The 17,528-nt window shown below is 38.6% G+C and overlaps 2 protein-coding genes across 6 annotated transcripts in view; one reads left to right on the forward strand and one right to left on the reverse strand.

Moving 5' to 3' along the window:
• Positions 1-314: 314 nt before the first annotated feature.
• LOC125500053 (acid sphingomyelinase-like phosphodiesterase 3a) lies at positions 315-3,087 on the reverse strand. The gene is made up of 4 exons (XM_048651231.1): positions 2,727-3,087; positions 2,436-2,536; positions 2,167-2,354; positions 315-321 (listed from the first exon to the last, which is right to left on the reverse strand). Exons 1-4 carry the CDS (start codon positions 2,986-2,988, stop codon positions 315-317), a joined length of 558 nt encoding a protein of 185 aa, XP_048507188.1. The 5' UTR covers positions 2,989-3,087.
• Positions 3,088-13,045: 9,958 nt separating this feature from the next.
• The window catches only part of LOC105689520 (BAI1-associated protein 3), a 107,555-nt gene continuing 103,072 nt past the window's right edge, over positions 13,046-17,528 (forward strand). For 4 of the 5 annotated variants that reach the window (XM_020854219.2, XM_020854220.2, XM_020854222.2 and 1 more), the window contains exon 1: positions 13,046-13,482. The gene's annotated coding sequence lies outside the window, so the exon portion shown is untranslated. The remainder of the gene's footprint in view (positions 13,483-17,528) is intronic. The other variant, XM_012406596.3, reaches the window with a different exon arrangement.

Here is a 17,528-nt window from a genome sequence, read left to right on the forward strand (position 1 = left end):
GGAAGATCATTTCCCTGATGAGGAAATGCGTCGTCATATTGTAACTCCTCTTCATTAGAGCGAAACGACTACTACGATCGCTATTATTCCAGTGGAAAGTAATATTGTCTGGAATATCCTTGAAATTTCCACAGAAAATATTCTTCAATTCTACTTCGAAAAATCTCTCGAGTTGTCGACAGCTAAGTTTTCAGTAAACTTGCAAGATGTTACTCCGGTTGGTCGAGGAAAAATAATAATGCTGCCGCTCTATGATTGAATTCATAAAAAAAGAAGACGTTATTTTTTACAGACTTTTTACAGATTTTTTTTTTTTATAATCTGAAAAACAGATTCCATAGATTTTGATCAGAATCCGAGGAATCGAGTTTTTTGGTCAAACAACACTTTTACGTGGAATGTCTCATGGATGTTGAATAATTCCATGAGGTGCAACGCGAGCTAATTCAGCGAGGATATAATAATTAATTAATACATAGCTGCGTATTTAATGGAGCTCATATACACCTGGTATCGCGATGTCAAGTAATTGCCAATTTAACTATTGATACAGTTTTCCTACTATATGTACGAGTTCGAAAAATTCGCAATAAAATATACCTAACCCGAGTAATTTTGGAGGAGCGATTTTTTCTAGCGTAGAAAATAGTATCCGCAACCTGCTCAAGGCAAGCGATCCGTTTTTCCTTAACTCCTCCTTTTTTTCACGTGTTTCTTGCCCAGCCGAAAATAAGGGTGGGTCGAATGAATTGAATTTACCTATGTAGACGTTCTCTTTATTTCTTGTTCGTGTGAAAAGTTAAAATAAGAAAGAAATAAATAGAGAGAGGAGGAGCGAGAGCGAGTGAAGGATAGAGAGAGGGAAATATAGAAAATGAGGGCGTATCGTGGGGTGGATGAATTCCTGCCGTTGGATATCATTATACAGCGAGCGTGAACCTTTGTTTTTTACTTCTATACGGTATTATTTTGTTATTTTTCTTTCTACCTCATATGATCGTGCAGCGCGCATTTCGTTTCCTCGTATATTATCTCGCCAATCGCCATCATTTCCACGTCTGCTGGTGAGAGCACGCTATTTTATACCACCGCCTGTTCTCTGATGTAATGAGTACATATAATAAGGGGTATTTTATGACAAATCATTGTGCAGTTATTTTTTTTCAAAATTTTTTTTTCTAAACAACAGTCATCGAGTCAAAAATCAGAAGAGAACGTTTTCGAACCAGTATTTTTGAATTCAATGATCAAGAAATGACTGTTTTTCATTTTGAAAGAATTTTATTCGGATTCTAAGATAACGGGTACTGATTTTGCACCAAACTGAAAGCAGGTTTCCACTTTCTCTCTGTCTTCGGGTTTCCACAATTTTATTATACGTGTATCACAGTGTTCACCACATGGTTTACCTTATTATTGAATTTTATATAAAATTTCTATTGAACTTTTGTTTCTATTCAACAGTTAGAATCACAAGCCAACTGATTTGACGTAGAATGCCTCTATTGTAGTACCTATATTTCGAGAATAATCCAACCGTGTGGACACGGCATGAAAAATTCTACATGATATGAACAATAATAATTGATAAAATGAAAATAAAAAAAAAATCAGAATGAATAAAACGATAATTTGTGTACGAGCTAGTTGCACGTTATCGAGTGAAGCGATTATACTGGTTTCGAATTGAATAAAAAAAAATATTGTGAAAATACGAGAGAATTATTAATCAGGCCATTATTGTTCGAATAAAAAAAAGAGTAGAGCAAAATAATTTTTATTAGGTTTGAATGGATCCTGCTGGGCGTTGGATGAAGTGGGGCGGATCCGGAAATGGGGTGTAGAAGTCGATGGATAAGTCGATCTCTCAGAGCTTCCGGAGGCGCGTTGAATTTTTTTATAGAAACCAAATTCTTTCTGGTGGCGTAAGCGACGGATGCCGTGGAGACGCACTTGAGAAATTTTATCCGATCCAAATTTGTTATCGCGCATAGGGAAATTGATTTGCAACGATCGTTATTGCAAGTCGTTTCAAACCCTTTTCTAAAGCCCTCGGCTTTCGCCCGGTACCTATAGTATTTGACAAAGGAAGGAAATGAGATAAGAAGTCGTGATTTTTTAATCAGAGAGAGTAGTTTAAGAGAGCAAATTTGCTCAGGTATATACCGTTGGAATAGGTAATCGTCTTTTCCGAAGTTTTGCACCAGTTTTTCCAAGCTTTTTGTCGTAGCGTCGGGGAGTCGATAATAATCGCGAAATGAGTAACCGATGTTCCAGTATTTTTCCCCTTCGTTTTTGTTACATTCGTAGTTCGCTTTTGTCAGGTTTAAATAATACTGTAGAAAGTCAACGAGCTGACAGAGATAAAAATGGTATTTTTGACGTAAGAGAAATTTCGCTTTCGAATGATGTTTTTATAATAAATTCATTCTTACCTTCCCGCTGTTCTTGTCATACATGTAGATTCTCATCGCTGGATAACTTTCGAAACGAGGGCTTATCGCTGGGGCCAGAAGTACCGATGAAACGGGTTCCCCTGCACACGTTTTATAAAGTAGAACCCGAAAACAATGCCTTTGTTAATGACATTATATTCTTATCGCGACCTGCACTCCACACTCTGCGTTATATTCACAATTATCCGAATCGGTTATTTCGGAGGCGGGAACTTATTTCGTTTTTATTTTTCGTCATTCAATCCTAAATATAATGGAAAGTGTAGCTACCTCTTTTGTCGTACACGATTCTGAAGGAATCTTCGTGTCTCTGTCCCGCAAATTGTCCGGCAATGATGTCGTGGAATTCGTTAATCACTTCGACGTATTTTAAATTGTGTAAATTGTTCCAAACAAAATCGCTCTCTTGAATCTGCAGGTTCGGAGTTTCGTCTGTAATTTTTCTAACTCTTATCCCCGAAGGTTTTCCATCGTTTTCATTTCTTCTCTGATTTTGCCCCTGGATAATCCGAGTCCCTGGTGGAATCGACATGACGATAAATGCCTACGGGTGATTTGAAAAGTGATTTTCGTATTAATTGGGTATTTCGTAAATCGATCATCGACGCCTCGTGTAAACCGTGATTGAGGGGAATCTCGGAATAAGGGTGTAAACCGAATTACGCCTCCATAATTCAACCGGAAATTCGCCAGAATTATACCCGATTCTTCATTCCTAACGAAGTTTACCGAGAAAATCCAAAATAAAACACAACTGTATACGTAATCAAAAAACGATTTTCAACGAATTGAAATCCACATTGAATAAAATTTTCACTGCGAACAAGCTCCGTGTAAATCGTCCAATCAATTCTCGGTATTACCAGATAACATTTACGCGGACTAAATTTTAGGCAAATTCACTTTTTGACCAGATGTCCGGCACATTCGAAGTTCCCGAATCAACCATTTCCACTGTCCAGCTGGATCACGAGTGCGACTTGCCGCGTGATTTTTCACGTAAAAATTCGTGTTCATCACGATAACTCTGATGCGTTTTTTCGGCTGCAGGACATTCGAATAAAATCCCATTCTGGGTTCGGAAATATCATGTGAACTCTGAGCAAAAAATACAAGGCGGAAATCAGACTTTTCTTCAACACAATTCTTAAGTACCGCATCTATATATATATATATATATATATATATATATATATGCGTGCACTCGTAAATCTTTCACCTGCAGCAATTTTTGTCGAGTTTCAAGCTGATTAAGCGATTTTTTATTCATCCAGTCGAGATGGGGGTTCCTCGTTAAATTGACGGAATAGCGGTGACCATTATAGCGGCGAAAATCGTGCCATCCGTAGCTTGAATAAACGTTGAAAAATCCGACATTCCAAATATCCTTGATAAAGGCACTCGTATTTTCGCGAACCGCTTCGGGAGGATCGCCGAAATTCGGGCATAGAAAATTTCTGGTCATGTAAAGGTCGTTTAGTCCGAAGCTTCAAATCAACCATTTTTGCATATGATGATATATTTTTTCACTCCATATACTCACCCGGTAAAAATGGAAAAATCCGGCGGTCCATTTTTCCAGCTCGTCGTGTTCACCACACTCGCTATCGTGTCTAATAATCCAACGGTGGAACATTTTCCGGGTTCGCCAAAAAATCCGCAATTTTGAAAAACATTCGGTTCGTTTTCCACGTGGCGATCTGCATAATTATATATACTAGCGAAAATCATAATAGGTATAGCATATGAAGGAAAATTCTCGTTGTGTAGAAAGTATAATTATCGGACTAACCGTCTGCCGGTGGTGCCTGCGGAGAGTAATTATAGTTTGGATGAAAAAACACGTCGTTCAGATGCCAAAAGTAACCTTCTCTCGAATAACCAAGAATAATAAAAAATATCGTAAGAAAATCAGTGAAAGTCGGTTCGTGGAATTGAAATTTCGATATTTTTACCGAATTTGCGATTCGCGACGTTTCTTTCCAGCGTTTTTCGCTGCCCGGTTTTTGGATCCCGAACCCCAGTAACGCTTCTGAAAATCAGAAGCAGTAAGAGAAAGTCAATTCTATTTAGTCTGAACATGGTTTGCGGTACGAATTCTGTTCGTATGAACTTTACTTTTAGCGCCCAATAATATCTAGATCTTCAGATCGAGCTCGCGTGCGACTAATATCAGCCCGCATTAATTTAAGGAGTGGGAGAAAAGATACCTCGATGTCTTGAGTGGACACCCCCGTGATGTTGATCCACCACTTTTGGTAAATCTTGAAAATCAAACAACGTCTTTTTGACCTAGTTCCCCACTTTCGGAAAATCGATATCTTCTACTCGTTTGCGATTAATCGAGAAAATTTAAATTTCCGAAAAGTAGGGGGCCAATTTTACAGAAGTTTCGTTATTTCACCTAATTTGTGTCGAAATCAGTTCATCATCCCATTGCCTGAGCTAAGAACGACATGTTGAAATAATTATAGACAGACTTTGAAAATTCTATGTGCTTTTTTAGAACTATAAAAGAGATCAATTTCCTCCGGGTACAGTGGGATCTTTTTATTTTTCAAAGGTCATCGCGTTATTGTAGGTATAGGAATTCTGCCATATTTTCTTTTCCGCCTTAAGGCGCAACGGCAAAATCGTCGAAAGCTGTCGCTCAAGGCACGAATAAAACCGCCCATTTTTTCTTCCTTTACTTTATCTCTCCTCTCTTTCTTTATCCTAAAAATCATCCATGTAGAATTTTGCACACGCAGCTGACTATGCCCCCCCCCCGCCCTCCCGTATTCAACTGGGTTGTAAGGATATACTTATGACAGGATTAAGGTGTATGTTATTGATCCTTGAGAGATTTGAGCCCGGCCGCCTGTTTTTTGAGAACCGGAAGCAGTTTGCTTGCTGTGGGTGCGATAAGGACTTATGCGTGTAACGAGATTATAATTTATATACATATATATATCTATATATACATCCAGAACCTGGAAGTCAATCCAGCATATGACTACCGTTAATTCGGATCGCAACCGACGTCGTAAACCTCCACCGACCTGACTCAAATTTGATTGACGCTTAGCAAGAACGTTCTTGGCGTTGCAATTTACGGGACTGAATCGCTAACTGGCCCTTCGCTGTTCGGTGTAAAACTCAATCCGCGGTCATCTCCCCATTTTGAAATTGAGACATTTTTACTTTCCGATGGCCACTAACGGAAAATAAACCGAATTACTTGATTTTTTATTTCGTACCTGACGATGATCAGGTAGGTATGTCTATAAATTAAAAATTTTTTCGGTATTCGAGTTTGAAAATTTTCTCCACCTAATTTCAGTAGGTTTCAAAGCCCCTTCGTCCAATTTTCTGCTTTCTAGTAAACCACCCGGGTGACCCAGATCGGTCGTGTGCGTCGGGACGCACCTTCAACATTTCAGCTGGGGATGAGGTGGAAACGGTTGATGAAACGAAGGGAGGTCACCGCACAGTGGGCGCTAACATTCGATATTGCCCCCTGGTTGCCAGTAGAGCAGAAGGCTGTGTCAACGATCCAGCTTAGCCTGATCAATCCTGAATACAAATTGATGCTCTTGAACCGGCGATAGGTCCAGCTTTCCGATGTTACCGGGCTCTAGCAATTTTTCCAGCGTTTTCAAGAGCTCTGCCTCCGACGATTCACGAACTGTACATTAAGCTTAGATTTTGAAAAATTTTTCAGGATCGGAAATAAAGAGGAGTGTAGGTAGGGACTGCAGGAGCGGAAAAACTTTTTGAAAAAGTCTGCGTAAAAACGTTGTTTAATAACCCGATGAAAGACTTTTTTTGTTTTTCCTTTTTTTTTTTTTTGGTTTCCTCAACCGATTTCAATTATCTATCACACGTTTAGAATTGATCCAAATTACTAGCTCCCAGATGAGGATAATGAACTGAAAATTCTGAACGATCGAGTTGAGGAAAAAAATTTACCAAATAAAGTCGTTAGCGTCAGATCCCAAGTTTTCTCATATGGTCTCATATTTCCGTTCGATTATTTATACTGCTAACTTTGGCTACGTAACTGATGGGAAATTTTCACTCAAAAATTCATTAAACCTGAATGTAGCGTTAATAGTAACAAAACGAGGGGCGTACAAGTGTAAAAAATACCGTTTTTTATACCCGATTAACCGAGCGATTAACCTCCTCGATTCCCATTAAAAACAAGAGGATGAAAAATTACCAAAACAAAAAAAAAAAAAAAAACAAGTAAATAAAAAGTGTAATAGTGTCCATAATAAAGGGAAAGACAGATTATTGCCGTCTGGACGATCGTCGAGCCAAATAGAGAAACGTGCTTTCGCGAGCAGGACTTTAACTTGACGCATATCGCGTGCCAAATGGTTTGAGGGTTGTTTTTTATTTATTTTGTGTTTTTTTTTTTTTTTACTCAATTACTTTTTTTTTTTTATATACCTACATTTATCCCTTGCTATGCATCTATTTTATATTTCCCATCCGAGAATGTTGGGAGGGAAACTTTTACCGGCACTAAAAGACCTTTCTTTTCGTTCGTCTTGTTAAGATAGGCGATTGGCGAACCGCGGAAGCACGGTTTTAGCGTTGGGTTTAATCAGATCTCATCGTATATTGGGGCAGTAGAACGAATAGAAAGTGTAAGTGCTTCACGCTACCGGATATATATTTCCCCCATTCTTTCCTCCAATTTTCCTTAAATTCCCTAGAGGACCTTAATTCTTCTTACGGCGTATACTCCTCGATGTCGAGGCAATGGTCACGTACTTTGTGAATTTCCTTGCGCAAAATAGTTGCGCGAAAATTTTGTAGAGACCGGAAGTTACTCTACGGTAGTTTCAAAGTCACGTATACGGTCTTTTACCCGTTCAGCTTGAAGTCCTGGAATATAAAATGGGTGTAAAAGAATTGTGGAAAAATTATACGAGGAGAATTTTTCATTTTCCTATCTTCTTCGGTCTGATAAACTGAAGACTATTTAGAATATTAGGAAAAAGCTTTCCAGTGATTTCCGTATTATCACATTTACCTCGCGGTAAGTGCTTCGCACTTGGTATATTTTTTTTGCCAAGGTTTCAATTTTCGAATGCATTTATTTTGCCAAGAGGCTTTTGTATTGAATTCAGTTTTTAACCCTTTCGCCGTGGAGCTGGGAGCTTTTGAATTTTACTGCGAAAACTCTATTGAAGTGAAAGTTGTATGGGAGAGAAGGTGAGAATAGAGGGAACGTAGAGAAAAAAAAAAAGATTAAAAACGAAAATGGAAAAATTGGCCTTTGAGGGCGCAGGGAGAGCTTTTGGTATAAGTCCCCCTTTCGCGGCGCATTGGCGTTCGCCCAATAAACGAAAACTACAGCTACTATTCTTGGAATTTGAATTTTACCAGAGATATCGCTCGTCGTATTCGTCGTCTTGAGCTTGAATAATGTTGTAGCTTACATAATACATAGAATTCCACTCGAAATAGACCTCGAAGAGATGCACGATGGCATACCTACCTTAGTTTGAAGAAGAAAAATAAGAATATGAGAAGACGAGGACCAAGAGCGTGAGGAGGTGCTTTCCTGCCTTTCAATTACATTTACATACATCTACCACTTTCACATTCTCCTTTTTTCGTACATATATTTCTTCTCTCTTTCTTTGTTATCGTCTGCTTTTACTCCCGCCTATATGTATAGGGAGAGGGAAAACCAACCAAGCTTTGTTTTATATATTTGTGATAAAAAATACAAAAAAGCCCTTTTGTTTTTACCCTGCAATGCGCGGTGCTTTAACGGCGTGGCGTCCTTCATTTGTTTCAATTAAATTGATACCTATCCGCCACTCCGCAGTGCGCTATATACATACACTTCTCTCTATATGTTTATAAAAGCCAACCGGGATGCTGCGGCGGGATCTTTCGTTACGACTGAATCCAAAAGCCCCCGCTAATTTCGGGAAAAGTTATTAATGGTCGGTCAGTCATTTATCAACTCCTTCCCCGCTGCAGCACGCGTCGCCATTTGATGCTCTTGGAGACGTCTGTCAAAATTATAATTAGCTCATTCCAAGGGATTATTCATTTTTTACGATAGCTGTTTGTATTTTTTTTTTTTTTTTTTATTATTCTTCTCGCGTGTACGATTCTTAGATCGAAAATAATCCTACTTTCCGATTGGAAAAATATATAGATTGGTATTTTCGTGATTCAAAAACTTCACACCTGTACAGTATGCGTTTCAAAGTTTCGTAGTTGAATTAATGAAACTGAACTCAATTAAACTCTGATGTACGACACGCGAGTGGTGGAGAAAACTTTGTTACATCTATCTATATTGCATATGTTATAGGCCGATATATGGTATATGTATAATAATAATCATTACATAACCGATGGTTGTCCGGTGTTGATGATTTCAACTATTCTTATTCGCATTATACGCAACTTGAATTTGTCGCCGGCGCGACAAATATTCGAACGAATGCTGCAGTTCCGTCAAGTTTTCAAATATCGATCGTTACCCAGTTCGCTTAATTTCAATGAGGTGATTAGCCTCAATTGTCACGTGTCGTAATTTTCATTGTTATTATCATCGTTGTTATTATCATTATTTGTTCTTTCGCTCTCCTACAGTCAGATTACGAGAATTGGGAGCGAGATGATGAATTTGCCCGAAAAGTCGTTGAGCCGTGCCGTCGCGCGTCGACCTTCGCTTTCTGCACCCCTATTTTCCACCGCCCTTGCCTTTTACAGGCCTTGTACTTCTCGTAGTTCTCCGTTTTATTGTCGTCTGATGCTCCCATTTACTCCACTTCTCTTCTTCCCTTCTCTTCCTCTCTTCGCGCGACGAAATTGTCCCGTCGGAACGACGCCGCGAGATTTTATCAAATGAACGAAAAAAAAAAATAAATAAAAAACGAAAAAACATTAAAAAAAAAAAAAAAAAAAGAAACGGAATGGGAGATGGAGAGGTGCACGAATAAAAGAAATCACGGATAAAAAATTCTGACCAATTCCTCGATGCGGCACGCTGCAGCATCGATGGAGCAAAAATAAAAAGAAGAAAAAATTTTACACTAAAAATAAAGAAAATGTTTGGAAACATAGATCAAAATGAGAACAGCAGATATTTTCAACGCGTAGATGTTGTGAGGGTATTGATTTTGATTTATTTATCTTTGTTTTTTTTTTTCATTTCTATTGGTCTGCTCGGCCTATATAGATTTCTGATAAAATAAAATGAAAAAAATGGCCGATTGAAACTTTTTCGGTAATTTAAACCTGCCATGCCGATCGGAAATATATGTACCTATATATATACCGAAATATTGGAGTATAAAATTTTTTTCCCATTGCGCTCCTGATGGTGCTTTTTTCTGGCGACGGAAGCGAAGGGTGGTTATTGGGAAACTTTTCACGCGTATAATTTTATTATTAAAAATTAATATTTTCGAGAATTTTCTGTAAATAATTCTCTCCAAAGACTTTATTAATGAATTGTAGTTTACCGTCGTTACGAATATACATGGAGAATATGATGTATTCGTGTTCAATGTATAATTTATCATAATATGATTCCAACGGGTCATTGCATTTTGAATTGAGATGATATAACGATAGTGTGTACGTACGTGTAGTATACACACGATGTACACCGACCGTGTTCATAAGTGAAATATGTTAACACTACGCTATTTGATTCAGGTTCTCGCAAAATATCCCTAGTCGAATTTACGGCAGCGCCACAGCAGAGGTGGGGGGATCGCATCGACCGGCAACGATCTGTTATGATCCACGGCGTGTTTACCTCACAAAACTGACACAGCCATTCAACGACGATTTAACGACAAACGAGACGCGTTGGCAGTCTGAAGCAGTTAGCAGTTAGAAGTTGGCATGCAATTATTATCCTTAACGCGTCCCGTTTGTCGTCCTTTTCTTACAACACTCATTTCGAATGCATCAATGGCAAGGGTTTACTCTGTCATCGACGGAGATCATCCTATCCTATTTAATTCACCGTTTCATTCCTCTGACCAAAATAACAACATCGGTCGTGGTCTCCACGATATTATCGACGGATAGATTCTAATATTTTCGGTGAACACGCCGTGGATCATAACAGATCGTTTCGATCCCCCCACCTCTGCTGTGGCGCTGCCGTAAATTCGACTAGGGATATTTTGCGAGAACCTAAATCAGATAGCGTCGTGTTTCATATTTCACTTATGAACACGTTCGGTGTACATGTACAGGTACATGCGAATTTATATACATATAGGTAAAACAAAAGGAAAATTGAGAACAATGCGGGCAATCCTTAACGATGAAGAGACTTAGAGGGTCGAGTTATTATTGTATTCGTATTGTTTGCGATAAGCTGTTATTCGAGACAATAAACAGCTACATAAGTTGCGCGCATCTTCTTATTGTATGTACAGGGTAAAGTAGATTTCAAAACCTGATAATAACATCGAAATCGATCGTATGATCATTAAAAGGTTTTAATTACCAGGAGAGAGAAATTCGTTAATTGGTTATAATACATCAATCGGGAGATTTCACCGTTCGCACCGCTGCAGCGCACGATATCCGACGAGGTGGTAAAAATCGTCGAGTGTAATTTGGAATCCCAACTACTCCTTCGTTGTTACCGTCATAGTCATTTTTTTCGATCTTGTTAGGCAAAACGAGGTTCAACGACCTCCGTATAGGTAATCCTGAAATAACGAGGATCTAGGAAAAGGAGTTTTCTAATCAAAAAGTTTGTCGGAAAATGAATCGATGTATACGTATATTATATATATACCTGATGAAAATTTCTAACACTTCCGGGTATGTTACGTGTAAATAGTTGTAGATGGAAAATGTTTGTCTTGGAGATCAAAATAAGCCCGGAGATATTATCCTTGAAGAGGTACGTATTTCGACGGCGGAGGAAAACCGGGGCGTAGCTTTCCATTAAAATCTGTATCAAAATCTTCATTTGCATACACGTATAGACGTATTTTATACAATGGCCTAAATTCGTGGAAGCATTAATTCTTTGCCCTTTACGCACCCTTTCTTAATTTCACCTCCGATGATAGCTTCGTCGTTTTCATGTGAGAAATATTACACATCGTATATTCGAACCCTCCTCGGAGGAGGAGGTACAACGACGAGAAGGAAAAGGGTGAAAATTTTCAAATTGAAAATACCATTCGTATATTATATGCGTTTTTATCGTACGGATTGCGTTTCGCATTTTTCCAATATTTAGAATTGAAAATAAAGCATATTTCTTTGGTCAAGTCGTTTTTGATTGTGTTCCGATGGAATAATAACTGGACCAGTGTGAATGCGGGACGGGATAATTATTCTGCCTTTGAAAATATTGTGCGGGAAATTTATCGATGCAAATAATGCAACAACCCTTGTGCAGGTCGGTCGAGCGGAAAGGCTACGTTTTCGCTTTCTTCTTTTTACTCGGCAATTGATTTAAACGCTAATGAAATTGGGATTTTCTATACAGTTGTAACACAGTACTGATTATTTCGAAATACTTCCATGAGTAGATCGAGACTCTTCGAAGGTCACATGAATATCTTATTAATAGAATGGTATGAGAATGGAAGTGAAAAAAGTAAAAAAGATTATCTATGGTAAAAATAATGTTGAGGAAAATCAAATTTTCTCCCTCATTAACCACTTTGATTAAATTTACCTATATTCTAGAAACGTAAGAAATAATCAGGGTGTAAAAAAATATCCCCGACAATTCACGTTCTTGAAAACTTTATTCAGTCGCTGACGGTCACACGAGTTTACCGAAAATCGAATCATCCCCAAATCACCCTTGAGGTTGATAATTTTTTCCGTTCAGAATAAGTTCGGGATTCGTATTACAAAAAGGGAAAAAACGATCCAGTCACCAATATCGTACGAGTGTCGCGTGTACGTCAAGGGCTGAAAGCTAGAAGGGCGTAATCGACAAAAAAAAAAAAAAAATGAGATGTGCCGCCAGAACTGCGACATGAATTTAGCATTAAATTTTCTGAATTCAAACTACCGGATTCGAAGAGGCTGACCCAATTTCCAACTTTATTATACCGTCGTACGAATTGTTTCGTGAAAGTTACAATACGAAACAGATAAAACTCGCTTTGCGCCGTTCATTTTTGCTAGATACATCCTTGTCTCAGCGCAACTGTGCAAACTCGAAAAAGGGCGGTTACGCCCTTCTGGTTCTCAGGACTCGGTGTACGAACGTACCTACATTATATGCATACGATCGGTATGCGAGATGGAATCAGCGAGCTTCGTGCGTCAGTTCCGAATTAATATACGCAGGTTTGGAAGGACGTATGCATACGTATAGATATACACAAGTAAGTCGAACCTAGTAGGTTCTGCAGGGGTAGGTAGATGCGAAGGTAAGAAGGAAGGAAGGAAGGAAGGAAGGTAGGTAGGTAGGTAGGTAGGTAGGTACAGGGTGTAGAGGGTAAAACGTAGGTGAGGCGAGCGAATTAGATCGATGATAGATTGCGCGCGCAGGTGCGCCGCCAGAACACGATAGTAGCTGGAAGGACGAATCCTCCCTTCCTAAAATTGGAGTAACAAAGAAGGTTATATTCCTACGAGCGTCGCGACGCTCTCACCTGTTTGCCCGCCAGCCAGTCTCGCTAACGCGCGCCACAGACTCGCTGAGCTACAAGTGGTCTCAAAAGCTCAAAGTACTACGCGTTCCATTCCCTTACAACTTTGGTTGTAACGAAACCTCCTGCCTCACTGTCGGTGATGCGAACGATAAAAATGTATAACTTGTTATCACGAATTCGATGAAACTGGTAAATTTTTCAAAATTTCAAAATAACTCGTTTCATCTTCAAAAAAAAACAAAAAAAAACGCTAGAAACTAAAAACAAAACTCGTAGAACAATCTACTCTGTCGCGAACGTTTGAAGAAAACCAAAAAGGACTCGGATTTTAGTTCTTACTTTTTTTTTTTTTTTTTTAATTTTCACTGTGAAGAGGAGTCGGAGACAGTCATCCTTTGGTCGAAGAGGTGAGTCGTAATAAAAAAAATTCTCTTTTTCAAAAATCTTCAATCTCATTTCTTGTATCAGCTAATTGTGAAGAATAATTGGATATCTTTTTTTATTTCGAAAAATTTCGCAGTTTCCGTAAAAGTGCGTGTTCTCGTTTTTCGATTGAACTGTAAGTTGGTCTTTATCAATTATTGGTAAATATTTTTTTTTGTTCTCAATGGCATGAAATGGAGCTTTTCTCAACTGCTACCCTCTTCAGCATAAATGGAAGGGTTTTGTTCTCGTGTAAACAGACGGGATTTCATTGATGCAGAGAATTTGTGAACGTTGCTTGATTTTGTTGAAAATAACATGTTTATATAGGTATATGCAGCTGTTGACTCACGCAAACGGCAGGACAAATGCCCCTCGGGAATTTTGAATTCAGGTGCAATTTTGACCTTGATATTTTGATGAAAACCTCTGAAAAGTATCCCCTTTTGTACACAGCGATGAAAATGAGATAGAACATGAAATATATTATTCTCTGGTACTTTGACATAACATTTCTTCATCGTTATTCCTTTTAAAATTTGAAATTTCATTCCCGAGCCTGAGAAACTGCAAATTTTCCCTCTCCCGATATTCGGAAATTGGACAGTTGTTTTCTTTCATCTCGACTGATTTTATTTTTTGTTTTTCGCTTGTGTCCCTAATTTATGATTTGCTTTATTTTACGTTTGTCGACAGTTAGGTATAATATCGGAGCCAAAACAGACGGGGGATGATTCTATTCCACGAAGCTGCAAGCTGTCTGCACTGCAGATATTCGAAAATATGAAAGGGTATGCGACGGCGCGCGAACTCAACCGACGATTATGATATTTTCACTCTCTTCGAGTTTCATATTTTCACGTAAACGAGTTGCGGGTATTCAATTTGCATTTCTTATCGCTTCTTATACGCTCGTCTGCGGTCGACCCCCGCTTTTTCGTCTCTCTCTCTCTCTCTCTCTCACTCTGCCTACCTCTCTACATTCAAATTTTCTCCTCCCTTTTTTCTTCGCTGTAAGATATCATGTTAATTCCGACTCTGAATACCGTATACCTTTACGCTGCATGGACTCTTTTGATAAGAAGATGAAAAAAAAAATAAATCTAAATAAATAAATAAATGAGAATCGGTAGCATAGCTTTTTATTCTTCACCCTCCACGTTTCCTTCTCGTTTATTAATATTTGTTCAACCTCCTCACGGTGATCGATTTTTTAATCCTAGTATACCTGATACAATATTGATACAGTTTTCGACAATTAGTATTTATATGCGTATGTAATCAATTCTCCCATATAAATATCCGGGCTGGAATTGATCACGTCGATTGTTGTTTACACGATCTCGTGGAATGTAAATAGGAACAACGGACGGAAACCAACCTAGATATTATTTTGTCAAAGTAGATTTGAATATCTACTACACGAACATGCATTGACTGAATTCAACGTGACGGAATATCGGCCACGCGACACGAACGTATCCCGTTCCCCGGTGCAGCTTACACTTGTAAAATGGCCAGGGCTAAATTAGCACGTATACAGCGCACCTAGTTGTTATTCTCGCAGGTGAAACGAATCACTGTAATCCAAGTAATTGTACCTACCTATCCGAAACCGACTGTTCCGAGCTCTGTAATGACACCGCGTTTTACGGAGCACTCCGACGTGTCACCCTCTCATCTTCGTGTTTTCCAAAATTTAGCCTCACAAAAGCTCGTCCCCGAAAACTTACAAGCACGGAGTTTTGCCAAAATTATTTTAAACTTATGAAAATCATGAAATTTTCAAAATTCCATTTAAAGTAAGTCTCAAAATCTTTGTACTTGGAAATAGAAATAAAAATTAAAGGGTCAAGTACGTTGGTCGAAGTCATACGGAATTTCCCGATATAATAAGTACAGGGGTAGCAAACGCGTGTGCGTATTGTACGTTCTACGCAATACCAGTGCAGCGGGGAAATCAATTGAATCCTACGAAATGATTGCAAAAACAATCAATTAACGCCCATGAATACATACATTTGAGCTTAATTATTTGTACTTCATGTATACCGGGGAGAATGTCTTTTTCTGCCTTCACAATACCGTGATGTGGGGAAATAAAAGGGGGAAAGGTACACCACGCCCGTTTCGAAAGAAAAACAATTTTTTAAATAAAATTCACGAGACAATTAATCCAGTGGACGTATGACAACGACTATATTCTCAATTATTGTTTTCTTCAATTCAATCCGCTTTTTTAACGTCACACCCGTTCCCTTTCTTTCACTTTTTTTACCCTGAATAGCTGATCTCGACATAACGGTAGAACTTGCCGTACGATAAATTAACCAACGAGGACAGATCTACGCAACCTCACCCTTGCAGTATACGTAACGTTCGTCTAGTCGCTGCGGTACCGTCAAGTTTTTCTTTCGCTTATTTCTACGCCGTCCTGCGCAACTTTTGAACCTCGAACTTTGCACGATAATTAACAACTGTTGAGAAGTCCTACTGTACGATACGGAGCACACATCACCTCGCTACTTCGATAGAATTTTCTACCCTTAAATTTAATTTTTCTTTCGAAAAAACTTAAGCAACGAAAACACCGTTTTACGGACTCTTCGAGTTTTTGCGAATCCTTTGGAAAAACAGTGACCATTTTTTGAGTTACGATTTTTTTCATTACGACCATTTTCCGTAATCCGAAATACTTTCGAACAATTCCGCGACGGATATAAAAATTTTCAAAACAATCAAAATTCGAACGACTCTAAGCATCGTTCGAAGTATTGATAGAAATCTTAAAAAAAAAAAGCCATCTTGAAACCTGCGGGTGCCTTTGGAGAGTTTTTGTTGGGTAATTTAATGTTATAGACGGATAAAAAACTAAGGGTTAATCGCGGGTCGGAGTGACATGGAAACCTCGGGCAGGGTAGGTACACGCATCGAGCTGTAGTGAGATTAAAAATTCATTCCGTGCTTTTCTCCGATGGTCGGTGTGGTGAGACTTGTTTCATTCGTTCGCGTTTTATTCATTTGATCGTTATTTATTTATTTTCCCGTGCACACGTCGTTCGTGGAAAAATTATAAAAATTAACTCTGAAGTTTGTAGAGAAAAAAAAAACAAAAAAAAAACAAAAAATGAATCATTCTTATCTCGGTTGTTATCGATATTAATCGAGCCACCGATGTGTGATCCTTGGTAGAGGATCGGTAATTTTGTTTGTACATCAGATCAAAGATTTGCCGACGAAATTCGCGGTTACTTAAATTTGCTGAATTTCAGCCGGCTTTTATGTTTGTGGGTATGTTGAGATCGTTAAGAAGCGAGGGAGTCCCCCTATCACGAAACGTTTCTGCCGAAAACACCTAATTTTCAACTGAAAATTAACCGATAGAAGCTCTTCACCGCTTTCGTTATACTCGATCGATTTATCGTACGTTCTGCTAACGTTCTCTCATCGCGAGTGGACGTTTATTTAACTAAGAATAATCGATATTTAATTACCAACGGTTGAAAGGTGCAGCTTCGTACCCTCGGTAAAGGCTTCATCAAATCCCTTGCGAACTATATGTATATATATATACGCATACCTATATCTCCGCGTATATCCTTTTCCCTCTCACTTAATTTTTTTTCTCTTTTTTTTCCGTGGTTGTTGTTGTTGTTGTTGTTGTTATTTCTCCCTCCGCATATTCGCTCTGATCACGGGAGCATAAATTCTTCACATTATTATCATTATTATTTACGCCGATGCTGTTTACCTAAGTTTCGATTACATTTCAATTACATGGGCGAACGCCAACCGTGTGCGGTGCGTGAAACGACAAATCGATCGAACCCAAAAACGCGAATGAGGTTGGTTGGTGAGCGTGAAACGCACAGATCCCATGATAATAATAATAATAATAATAATGATCGACCATGGCCGAGGCCAAGTCGTCGTCGATTTTCATTTTAGTTTGATTACGTGCGTTTATTTTTTTTTCAACACGATTTAATCGCGAAAAGCTATATGTACCTTCAATCATCGTGGATCCACA

The sequence above is a fragment of the Athalia rosae genome, chromosome 2, assembly GCF_917208135.1.
Source record: "Athalia rosae chromosome 2, iyAthRosa1.1, whole genome shotgun sequence".
In the NCBI taxonomy this organism is placed as follows: domain Eukaryota; kingdom Metazoa; phylum Arthropoda; class Insecta; order Hymenoptera; family Athaliidae; genus Athalia; species Athalia rosae.

Coding starts and splice junctions, on each gene's coding strand:
- LOC125500053 (XM_048651231.1), bottom strand. CDS start 2,988: ATGTCGATTCCACCAGGGACTCGGATTATCCAGGGGCAAAATCAGAGA. Junction 2,537..2,726: donor AATCGTGTACGACAAAAGAG/GTAGCTACACTT, acceptor AAACGTGTGCAG/GGGAACCCGTTTCATCGGTA. Junction 2,355..2,435: donor ATGACAAGAACAGCGGGAAG/GTAAGAATGAAT, acceptor TATCTCTGTCAG/CTCGTTGACTTTCTACAGTA.